We start from the raw sequence: 12,862 nt of genomic DNA on the forward strand, positions 1-12,862 counted from the left end.
TTGCGGAAAATTTTCCCGATGAAAACTGACACTGACACAATCGTACTTTAGCAATCTCCATACACAGCAAAAAAAGTTGTTGAATATTACATCGAAACTGATGCAACCAGGTCAATCCATCGGTTGTGTAATATCACATTGTACGATGTACATCGATTTTGCGAACAAAATTACATCCATTGATGTAATATTGTATCTGCTTTTTGCTATTACATCATTATTTCATACATCAGCTTGAATTACGTTGATCGATATTACATTTTTTTTTGCTGTGTATATGGTAATTTTTTATTAGGGGAGCGCCAGTGCAATAAAATTTATATAAGGTCTGGGCCACCAGGCACTTTGCTGGTGTTAGAAGAAAAAATGCTGTAAACATTGCTGAGCATCTGCGAAAGAAATACGTCACTTCCAACATACTGAGAACAGCTGATAGAAATACGTCACTGCCAACAGCTGTTTCGTGTAAAAAGATAAACATTGCAATAAAATACGAACATCACTAAGAATTTGCACATTTCACTAACACCAATAAGCCCTTTGGCCCAGACCTTATATAAACGTCATTGGCGCCAGTGAGCTTCAGTCTGATGGGTAGGTACCCATAAATAGGTACGACTCGGGAGCGTGTTAACCGAGGTGTAAACCGTGTAAACGAGCCGCGTTTAGTACAACTTGAACGCAACATGGGGTTGGGTGCAAGTTTGTCAATTTTTGATAGGTGATGTACCTTGAAGAAGGCTAAGAAGAAAACTTTGTAAAAAATAGTAGAAAATTCATAAAAATAAAATTTTCCGTTTCATCAACCTTCGATAAATTATCGAAAAATTGCTTGAAAACCTTCTCGAAAAGGTTGAAAATAGTTGAAAAGTGTGTCCAAATTCAAGTGCCGTTGAAAAATGGTCTATATTTCGGTCGAAATGGTGCCGTTCATCGTGTACGTGTAGGAGACGAGCCATCATAAACCTCGGGAAGGGAAGATCCTGGTGCTCTTGCTGTTGCTGTTGAAATACCTACATAGGAATGTTTTGCTGGATCTAATTCGACGCAAAATGATTTGAATTCCTGATTAAATTGCTGGTGGCTCTCAGGATGGGGTGTATCAACTCGAAAAAAGATATCAACGATGTGGATCCCAACATATTCTATGTAATCAACATCGACGATGACGGCACCGCTTTGTGGAGTGGCCAACTGGAAGTGTCACGAACGGAGCTAACGTTGTACCGGAAAGGGAAGGATCCAACGACGTGGCCACTAAAGTGTTTACGCAGGTATGGCTTTAATGTGGATCAGTTTAGTTTCGAAGCAGGACGGAGGTGTACGACGGGGGAAGGAATCTATGCCTTCAAGTGTAGACGAGCGGAAACGCTATTCTACACGGTACAGTCCTACATTCAGGGGCGGATATTCAGCGATGAGACGACAAACCCGAATGATCCACATCCGATTCCGATGGCCTCGACTGGTCCATCAGTAGCCGGTAGGAGTGTTTCACAGAATAATACGGCGACCAGAAGTGGGCAGCCGGGTGGAACCGGAACGGGCAGTTATGTAGTAAACCGTGCCGGAATGGCCACTAGTCAATCCCTAAGTCCCAACGGAACTATCCATTCGAATTCGAACCAAAGTCGAAGCACGGATACTCTTCCAATAGAGGCAAATTATTTGGAACCAACTCCTAACAGACCTTGTGGGCAGCCGGAAACGATAACGACGCGTTTTCAACAGGGTTTGCGATTAAGCTCTGTCAGTAGTGGTCCTGTTAGTCCTGATGTAACATCACCGGGATCGCCCAATAGTGTTAGTAACATATTAGAGGTAACAACACTGAATCCTTTGCCATCGAATAGTGTAGTAGGCAGTACTCATCACGGGGTTAGTAATTTATATCAGGAATTTCCGGTGAAAGAAGCTGGCCACGGTGTTAGCTTGGCAAGTATCAGTGCTGTGAATCGTATGTCCTTGGATATCCCACCTCAGGAAGCGGCACCAATTGCTGACGGCGAATCTAGTTCCTGTACTAGTAAACCCGATCTCAACCCGCTTCCACTAGAGCTTCCGGTAACAACGCCAGATGCTACTGATCCCTCGCGAATGTATATGAATGTGAACATTGCCTGCATGCCGGAGAGTGTTTCAAAAGCAAAAACGAAACCAGCCAGTAAAAGTAATTCTAGTCTAATTTCTATCAACAACAATACCGGTTCTTTCGATGAGAACCAGTATCAAAACGTGAAAACACCAACCTCGATCGGTCCGAACATGTTTGCTCATTTGCGGATGAACTCGAGCTATTCCATAGATCCAACGCAACCGTTATACGAGAACCTGGAACCTGGAGAGCTTAAATCTGTATTACTACGAGGTCGTTACTCAAAGCCGGATATTTTTGCCAACGTGGATCTTCCGCTAGACAATCCCGAGCCTTGCACACCGAACGCTGCCAGAGGGGAAGTTAACTACATCGTACTGGATCTGGACAAGTCGCAAAACACGTCTACGGCAACGACGGTCACCTCACCGACGACGGGTGGCAGTGCTTTGATGACTGCCAACAATAACAATAATCCGGCGGCTGTGAATCTAAACAATCCGAACGATTCCTCCATCGTAGAAAGGGGACCATTGTCGCAGGGTGGCCCTAATGTAACCGGTGGCGCTGCTCTGCTACCACCGGAGAGTCCAAAGAAGGCATCCCTCGGTTATGCCACGATCGATTTCAACAAGACATTTGCCCTGAGCAACTCGATCACACCGTCATCGGAGCTGGACAGCGAAGGATCACGAAAGACACGACACAACTCCACCGTTACGCCATTGATCCGGCAAAGCAACTCGGTCAGCGATTAGGACGGAGGCTGGTAAGATGGCAGCTTATTTTTATTTTGGTTTGTACAGTTGTAGTAGGGCTATTTCTCTAGTTTTTAAATTTTGAAACGTCGTTTGCTGCTACAGGCCTGTTTTCGGTCCGTTTAGATTGATAAGCCAGGTGGATAGTGATTTGGTTGGGAACCGAACTATAGTTTTACAAAAAAAAAACGTGTTGTCTATATTCACATCCCTATTTCCAATTTCAATCGAAACGGATTTCTCATACAAATTTTTGTTTGTATGGAACATCCGTTTCGATAAAAAAAATTAATAGGGGTGTCTGTTAACGTCTATGTCATTTGATATTGATAGACAAGTCATGATCTGTCGAGGAAATTTCGGAGAAATTTCGGGAGACTAAGGAAGGATGTGCGAAATATATTACTTGGAAGCTTCACAAGAAGTTTTATAGACTTGTAAGATCAGTAAACTCTTCGTAGAATAGACGTTTAATTTCCGTACCCTGGACTTTCTCTAGAAGTCCTTCAAACATTCGCTAGGAGTTCTCTGCGCTTCTCCTATAATTCCTCCTAATTACTCTTAGAAATTCGGTAAAGTTCTACAAAATCTATGAAGATCATCCCTAAGAAAGGAACATTTTTGAATTTAACGCCTTTGAGGCTCACCTCAAAGTCAACCAAACTTCCTGTTTCAATTACTCCGATTTGATATTTTTTATCAATTCGTTTATTTGTTTAGGCTCAAATGTTTATAAAACTCTACGGAGTCGATTAACGCAAAGATTTTTTAGGAAACAAATTGAGGGTCTTTTCCCTTTCTGTATACTTTCTCCCGCAGCCGCAACTTTCTTCACTGCGTTGTTGATGTTTCTACAGCTCCTTTGTAATTAAGTACGTTGCGTCTTTCCGGTAGTCGAAAAACGGTCGCTGCTGTTCCTGGCTTCCGCTCACTTGTTATCCCTTTCCTGTTTTCTCCGACCTACGGGGTCATCACTTCTTCACATCCGGTCACCACACCTGCGTACAAACTACTAGTCAAACTGATACTAGACCGATATTCGGCCTGGTCGTGATTCCTTCATCCTGTTTTCGTTCTTCGTCCTATTGTTACTTCTCTAGCTCTGGTTCCCTTGATAGAACATATTACATAGTAAGAATGATACATGTGTGTAAAGTGGTTCTGGTCGCACGGTGGTCCATCGGGCTAGCAAGTCGGTCTGTAATCTGACTCTTTGCTTACGTTCTTAACTTGGTGCGATGCACTTTGTGGGGTGTCAATGATTTATCGATTGGCACCAAGAAGTGTATTGCAAACATATGTTGGAAGAATTGAAACGTGGGAAAAGGCTGTCGCACCACACCAGCATTGTCTGGATCTAGATGAATATTTGCGTTAATATCCGCAAATAGGCCCTCTACCTCGTGATAGTAGTCATCGAGGGTTTTGTCCTTTTGTCTGATGTAAGGTATTTTTCCTGTAAGCGTGGATAGATCTCGCTTGTCGCCGAAATACGATTTTAACGTTTCTTTGATGTCTACCCACACTAGAGGAGTGTGGTTTTTTAGAAGAGCTTTGTTAGCTCTATCAGTAATTTTGTTTCTAATTTGGCTTAGCCAAATTTTATATGGCTCTGTATGATGAACGTTGACATAGAGTGTTAATACTTTGTCTACCGAATCTAGCCACGTGGCCAATAATTCAGCGTCATCGTGTCAGGTATCTGATTATCTTTTATACAACGGTCAATCACACTATGCTGACGCCTTTGTCCTTGTAGATTAGTAATTTGTGCATCTCTACTCTGCATTTCGCGCATCAAATCCTGCATCTGCTGTTGCAGAGCATTAATTTGCTGCGATGCAAAATTCTGCTCACGTAATTGAGCTATTTGAGCATCTCGCTCATGAAGTTGCCGGGCAGCTTCCTCAAGCCGCTGCTGCAACGCAATTTAATGATTCATTTTTCTGTTCTTATCGAACTTTTGCTGCCTGCTCATACAAAATTAAACTACTTCTTGCACTTTCACTATTGCACTTTCACTATTGCACTTTCACTATTGCACTTTCACTATTACACTTTTGCAAGTTAGTCTACTTTTCGTCGGAATATGAGAGTTAGTTAATCATTAAAATTGACTCACCTCGCACAACTCTGATCGATTTCCACTCGATTGGGATGCTTTAAAGATGAGTTGATCCGTGCCTCGCTCCGTCCGGTTCCTTCCTAAATCCGCTATATTCGTTCGCGAACGCTCACGTAGCACAAAGAAACTTCCACTCGCGGAAACTAAAAGCAAGCCTAAGCCGACTGCGCCAGTTAAGTAATGGGTTTCGGGGGTTTTATGAAAAGTATCAAACTCAAAGTTATCGCTTTCGACAATAAACCAAGAATGATGTTTATTTCCTATTTCACTTCTATTTAAAAGATTTATCTTGTTTATCCTACTTCCTTCCTATTTCCCTGTCCTAGCTATAGCTTTAACCACTCCGGCTTCAGTGGTGTTGCGTCATTCCGTTCCAGTCCATATGGTTCCATCTTGCGTGTGTTTACTCGTAGCGTTGCATCGTCCCTTCGTGTGTTGTTTACTTGTAGCGTTACGTCGTCCTTTCGTATGTTGCTTACTGGTAGCTTTGCGTCGTCCCTTCGTGTGTTTATATGTTTCGTTGCGTCTTGTCCTGGAACTCGGCTCCCCTGTCGAATGTTTATGAAAGCTTCAGATTGGCTCATGGAATCCTTTTCATAACTAATATATTCATCGAAGTCGAAGAAACTTGAAAGTAAAGAATTACCGACATAAATCTTTATTTTTGTTTAAAGAACTTTGAAGAAGTTTCACGAATGGTTGGTCGGGCGGTGGTGTCGCTCGCTCGTGGTGTTGGACTAAGCTCGGTGGCGTGACTGATGATTTCTGCTGATCTGTCGATAAACGCTGCTTTGATGTTGCTCGTCTGGTCTGTTAGCACCGACAAACCGACATGAATGATCATACAAAATATCATCAAATTTCTGATCAAAGCCCAATGACATCTGCCGTCGTGTTCGTGAAAAATGTGTATCCTAGCCACGAACACACATACTAAATGTTTGAGTTGGTTCGTGTCTAATCTATTCCGGGCAAATTATTTTTATCTAGATAACAAATTTCTATGGTTTTGACAGATGGGATCGCTGCACATTTGAATCCGCCGTTATGGATTCTCGATCAAGAGTTAAGTTTTAGTTTCATGTCGGTTTGTCGGTGGTTATATGTTAGAAAGTGAAGGCTTTCTAGGAACTTTATATCGATATGTGCAATTTTGAAGGGAGCTTTAAAAATCGGTGTTTCTTGAAGAGGACATATTGCCGGTTTCCTGTCATATTTACATTCATTGCACGGCGAATGAGAACGACCCAAATTTGAGTTTACTTCATAATCGCCAAAAGTGCAGGAACTCAGCGATGAGTAAATTTGCCTAATGTTTTTCCAGGTTTTTCCTGGGAAAAAATCCTGAATTTGAGAAAAGTAAAGATTGGATTCACTCAGTCTATTGGTACTACTCCGAGACTGAATAAAATTTTCGTCAATTTCCCCATTTTCCGGCAGATTTAGGTTTTCCACAGGAAACCATGAGACAAATTTAACTCATCGCTGCGTTCCTGCACTTTTGGCGATTATGAGTGAACTAAACTCAAATTTGGGTCGTTCTCATTCGCCGTGTGCATATTTGACAGTTTACAATAAAATCTCCCACATTCTGGCTTAATTTTTGAAAAAAGTATTTTCGAAATATCTATTGGTTATTTTCTTGTGCACCTCTGTGTGCTCTATCTTGTTCGGTGCGGATGATGTCCCACTATTTGTCCTCCTCCATCACGTCCTCAAGCATGTTCTGTGTAAACCGAATAGTTAACAGTTTTTGTTGTCAACCATTTTTCTTATATATGTACCTTCTTGGGTCTTTCCATAGACGTAGCCAGAGGGGGACGGGGGGGGGCAACTACCCCCCCTAAACTCGCAACACAGAGGCTTTCGGTGAAATGGCATGCGGTGAAATGGCATTCGGCTAAATTTTCTATAGTATTTCTTTCGCCCCTCCCTAACTCGAAACCTGGCTACGCCCTTGGGTCTTTCTCATTGTATTTTCGTGAACAGACCGTTTATTCTAGAATAGTTGAAGTGGTTTTTTAGTATCAGGTTCTTTTTTGTTTATAACCTGGTTGCGGAATACATCGAGCGCAATATAGAGGTTATCGCTATTGCTAGGTTCCTGTCATGGAACACACAATTCTGCTTAAAGCATCCGCGCCAACGTTCGTTTTGCCTGGCTTGTAAATGTAATTGTTTCCTTCCATCGCTTAAGCTTTGCATTTGCATTTTAGGTGACAAATTTCGTATCATGCACATCATTTCTAAAGGTTTGTAACGCCCAAAAAATGGCTAGCATTTCCCCTTCAGGGACTGGGCATTAGACTGATGCAAAATTTGGAATTTTCGCTCCACAATGTTCAAAAGGTTTCAAATCGGGTCCTGATTAGCCTCCGAAAGTTTAAACTTATTTGATAAGAAATTGACTTGGCACAAACCATTTGATGTTTATATGGAAATTACTATGGGAAAACAAAACTTTTTGTTCATTTTCTTCTAGCCTTTTGTCATGTTGTACTGTTAACAACTTCTATTGCTATTCTTATGGGAATTTTTATCAGCTACAACTTTGCAGAAAATCGTTTTCCAGCCAAACGTCACATTAAATAGTTATTAATTGTTTAAGAGATAGATAATCTTATGGCAAGATTAAGCAACTGTATTGTGGGCAACACTGTATTCTGCAGTGTTACATAGTAGCCATGATTTTTGTCGTCTATTCTACGCGCCATAAACATCAATGTTGCCTGCTGAACAGATGATTGAGCATAATCATAAGACTTCAGTGACTTGAATCATTAATAACTTTTGTTCCTTACATTTGATCGAAAACTGGTCTGCAACAAAGTTGTAGCTGAGCATGCTCAGTCATCTTTTTCTAAAGTAGAGTGAACTGGTGAATTTTGTGATAGATATGAATCGAAATTATGATTTCTCCATAGTAATTCCCATATAAACTTCAAATGATTTGTGCCAAGTCAGTTTCTCACAAAATGAGATCAAATTTTGGAAGGCTAATCAGGGCCCAATTTGGAACCGTTTGAGCACTGTGGAGCGAAAATTTCAAATTTTGCATCAGTCTACTGGGCATCCTTCTTCCGTTTTAGATAGTCTTCTGGAAGCAAAGTGTTTGGATCTGTCCTTTCCTAATTATCCTTGTGACAGAGCATGAAAATGAACGTTTTGTTGAAGTCTGGCTTGTGGTTGTTCAAAACCATTTGACAAAGTTATACACGCAGGGATCAAAGTTGATCTGTTTCACGATATCGAAGAAATTTGAAATCATTAAGATTGCTTAAGGCACCGACAAAGTTTCTATTATTCCTGTTTGGAACTACTGAAAACTAAATGATGGCAAATAGATGCACAATTGAGTAAATATTCTCTCCATTGTATAATATTATACAAGGTTCATAGACCCAACCAAAGACACTTCTATCTGATGCAACATAAAACAGACACTTTTGAGATTAGTAAAACGAACAATGTCATTAGTTTGTTTTGTTCATAGTTTTACAAATTCTACACCACATGTTTGCAGTCACAATGTTTTGAAAACGGAAATTAAGAAATACGAACCAGAGAGCACAATTTTTTAAGCGTTAAAAGTACGAGAAATTTTAGACAAAGTATAAACAGCCAAGGTAGGTTAAATTTCCATAGATTTTATTGAAGTTGACTTTATATTTATATAACGATGAAAAAGAATATGTGATTTTTATGCAATTTAAGTTAAGAGATAGCTGTCTCAAAATATAAAAAAAAAATCATTAACCGCACAAGTTTTGCCTCCTTGAATGAGTCATTTCAAAGTTTGTATAAAGCAGATTTCCTCTAATTTCAACGGCAACTAAGTTGTTTAGCCTACTTGAATCCTCAAGCTGTAATAAAAAGAAAACACAAAAACTCTTCTTTCTAAATATGATATCTGTAAAAAAATATAAATGTTAGACGATGCCGGACCGGTTCGTATGCCAAAGTTTACCAAAGGATTTAGTGATTGAAGAGGCGAAAAAGAGGGCGAAAGTTACACAAAATGATATTAACAGTTATATTGCTACTAGTAGGTATTCAAAATAGCGAAATTTACCGTGCAGGTCTTTGTTTGTAAATTGCTGAGCAGTGTTAGCTGAATTTATGTTACCGGCACCTGATGGCTTGCCGGTATGGGCAGCATTCGGAGGAATGGCAAGTTTTATAGTTTCTAAGCAAAAACAACAATGAATTGATTACGATAAGCCAGATATACAATATATTAAAGGAAACGAAAGAAGAAAGAGAAACATAACCATGATCATTCTACGTAGCACATGTTGACGTTGACCGACGTATATTCTAAGCGAGAAGGTAGAAGCGAAGAAAACAGGAAGTTTCGTTATAGAAGACCGAATTGTAAAATATTTGCCAAAAGTAGTGTTAAGCATCTAAGGAACGAAGCGAAGTACAGCATTGTATAAGATCATTATGGAGTAAGTTTATGAGACTAAATAAATACCATTAGTTTATTACAAATCTTGTGGGTTTACTGCCCGTTTGACCGATATCACATTCGAGTGCCAGACTTATTGTTATTAACTATTTTGCTTTTGTTTTTGATTTTCCGAAGTACTGTTCAGGTGTGTTCTTTTTTGTAACAGGTATGTTCTTTTGAATGAAACCTTTCAGTTAATTTTTTTCTCGAGCTTATTTTAAGACACTTTTTACATTTATGGTTAGAACTCCTCTATTAAAGTGCATAAAAAAACATTCATATAAATCCAGTGGAGTCGAGTAAAATAATAACAAGCGGTGCGGATTAGTTGAATTGCACCCCTAACATTTTCCTTATACAATTTATTACCTACAATATACGTTCATTTAAATGTTACGCACTCATTTTGCTTTATAACAAACAGGTCAAACTTTCAAATTCCCTGTAAAATTCCCTATAATTTCGCCTCAGAATTTACCTTCAATTTACATCAGAATTTCATTTGAATTCTCAAGAGAATTCCATGGATTCGTCGTTCAAATTGACCTAGAATTCTCCTCACCAGCCAACGCATAAGTATCCCATTTGGTTTTTGGGACTTTTGGGAACATTACTTTTATTAGTCTTAGAGTAGTCTAGAATAAATTTGGGATACTTTAGGCGTCTACCAGCAGTACAATTCTCATGTAATTTTCCATAAAATCACATTAGAACTTTAATCTTACCTACTATAGAGTTCTCTTTAAGGTTCTCCGCACAATATCCTTGAGTTCTTCTTAGAACTCATCTTGGAATTCTAGTCTGAACTACTTTGTAATTCTCTCCCAGAAAACCCTTTAATCTGAGTCGAAATCAAATCAAACATTCATTTCAGTAACGGAAAACGGTAAGTTTAGGTTTATTGAAAACTAAACCATGCTTTTACGAATTTGTGTTCGACTGCTTGTACATTCTACTCCTCTTTTTCTATTTCTCTACCAAGTCCAATTTGTGTGAGTACGGTTTTCGCCAACTACCTACTATAAATACTGTGCTGCGGATTTCGATATACAATCGTTAGTTGGGCCAACTGAAGCAAGTTTCTTGAGGCTGAGTGGAAAAAAAACATCATATTATGTGCACAATTTTTGTTTTTGTTTTCTTCTTCAATTTCAAATGAAACTCAAATGTTTCGAGCAAATACCAATTGTTAACATTAATTACATATTTTTTTCCTCTTGATTTGTTTTCCGTCGATCTTGTTTTCCGTGCTGAGCACCAATGCTACCGACGCCAGGGAGGCAGCTCCCACAACTGGACCCTACCTATCGACCCATCAACTCATTAACCAACGGCTTTACTTCTACTTATAATCAGAGATGTTATGCCTCAGAACATTCCGGCGGCGCCGACTGGGATTGAACCCAGGCCTGCTGGGGGATAGGTAATCACGTGTACCACTACACCACCGGCGCCGCTCACATTCATTACATATGATTCGCAGTCCATGGAAGAATTTACTATTGATTGCCAAATCCAATTTGACTAGAGATTTTGACATCCAGTTGCTTTTTAATTGGATCGTGGCCCAACCAGCGGAGGCCCGTAAAAAGCAGCCCAAGTAATAAAAGCCCAATAAGTGAATCTCGACTGTAATGTTGTTGATCAGTCCTATTAATAGCTCACTCAAAAAATTTGTCACATAAATTTCACTGGAAAAAATACGTAACCTTCAGATATTAAAAATAATCTGTAATCCACATGATGCTAATAACTTTCAATACAAATCATATTATACACAATGTGTAAGCTAAAGTTTAAAACTTAAATGAAAAATAGATAAATTTCAAGTGATATTCATGTAACATAAATTCACTTAGATTCCACATGAATTTATAGCAACAATCAATACGAAACTAACGATTTTAAATTGGCTCACTACTATTTGTCCGTACCCCATTCTAGTCGAAATTCTAGTACTACACAATGTTTGTTTTGATTCGCTATGAAAGTTTGACAGATAAAATGAGGGGTTAGTGGATTTTCCTATGTTTCGAGGGGTGAATCGATTAGCTTGGGACCGAAGATAGTACCAGAGCTGAGCCAAAAAGTTGAGCTCGTTTCTTCGGGACCTTCTGGTCTTAGAGTTACCTCTATGTTTATAGTGTTAAAATTTCTAGGTGGTGATGGAACAAACAAAATCTAACATGGCGTCCGAACGGTGCATTGCTGACGAGTTGCTGATGAATTTGAAAATTTCATTGGAATTATTAAATTTTCTGATAAGTAAGTTGTTTTCTTTTCGACATGATACATAATTTATTAATAATATGCTTTAATTTAAAGGTACTATCTACAAAACAGATATGGATATTGAAATGTTTGATAGCATCCCGGTTGCATTGACGATAAGTTTATAGATATAGATATAAGAACTAATATGAACAATAAAATAAATAAACAAATCCTTTTTCCAGTTATTTGTACGGTTTAGAAAAATAATTTTAGAACACCTAAAGACAATGTGTACGCTACGAAGAAATTTACTAAAATTCAAGTGTAAATATAATAAAATTCACTGTGAAAGTACCATAAAATCTATGTTGCTTTCTAGTGGATTGGGTAGGGATCTTTTTATTTTGAGTAATTTTCACTTAAATATTACATGAAAATAAAGTGAAAGTTAATTCAAAAGGCTTCCAAAAATTTTGAACCGGTCTACATATGAAAAACGTAAAATTTACGTGAAAAACTAGATGGAAAAATCTATGCATGTTTTCATGTAACATCTAAGTGAAACATTTTCTGAGTGTATAGAATGAGACGTTCACGTTGTTTTGGTTCCGTGTAATAGAGATTGCTAAAATGTGATTGTGTCAGTGATTTGTTTTCATCAGGAAGAAAATTTTCCGCTATAAAGTTTTTTTTTCCTGATGAAAATATTTTCCGTATACGTATACGTGACGTACACAGAAAAAACGTTGTTGAATATTACATCCAAACTGATGCAACCAGGTCAATCCATCGGTAGTGTAATATAACGTTGTACCACAGACAAACAGATACAACACTCACAATCACATTCATCGCAAATAGTGTTTTAGTTGGAAATGTGCTTGCATTTGTCATGGTGGCGCCACTGAAGCATTGAGCAAGGCACCACATTTCGAACTTATCAGTGATGCCAGTTTTTTTTTCACGTCTAGGTAGTATATGTCAGCTCTTGAAAATAATAACTGGTCAAGGCATCTCACTGGAAGAAAAAAAGTTGTTGAAAACTGCTGTACATTCCATATTACGCTGTACGATGTACACATAATTTGAGAACAAATCAATCTGATGACTGTAATATCCTATCAACTTTTACCAATTATTGATGTTCAATACTTCACCATGAATGTCATTGATTGATACATATTATACTTTTTTGCTGTGTACACATTAAAGTGATG

The 12,862-nt window shown here is 38.7% G+C and overlaps 1 protein-coding gene across 1 annotated transcript; it reads left to right on the top strand.

Annotated features, from left to right (window-relative positions):
• Positions 1–795: 795 nt before the first annotated feature.
• On the top strand, positions 796–4,839 carry LOC135710343 (fibroblast growth factor receptor substrate 2). The gene has a single exon (XM_065232864.1). The coding sequence runs from the start codon at positions 1,093–1,095 to the stop codon at positions 2,851–2,853; it is 1,761 nt and encodes a 586-aa protein (XP_065088936.1). The 5' UTR covers positions 796–1,092; the 3' UTR covers positions 2,854–4,839.
• The last annotated feature ends 8,023 nt before the right edge of the window (positions 4,840–12,862 follow it).

Source organism: Ochlerotatus camptorhynchus, unplaced genomic scaffold, assembly GCF_037179485.1.
Source record: "Ochlerotatus camptorhynchus isolate MF236.1 unplaced genomic scaffold, CSIRO-AGI_Acam_v1.1 ptg000379l, whole genome shotgun sequence".
Taxonomy (NCBI): Eukaryota; Metazoa; Arthropoda; class Insecta; order Diptera; family Culicidae; genus Ochlerotatus; species Ochlerotatus camptorhynchus.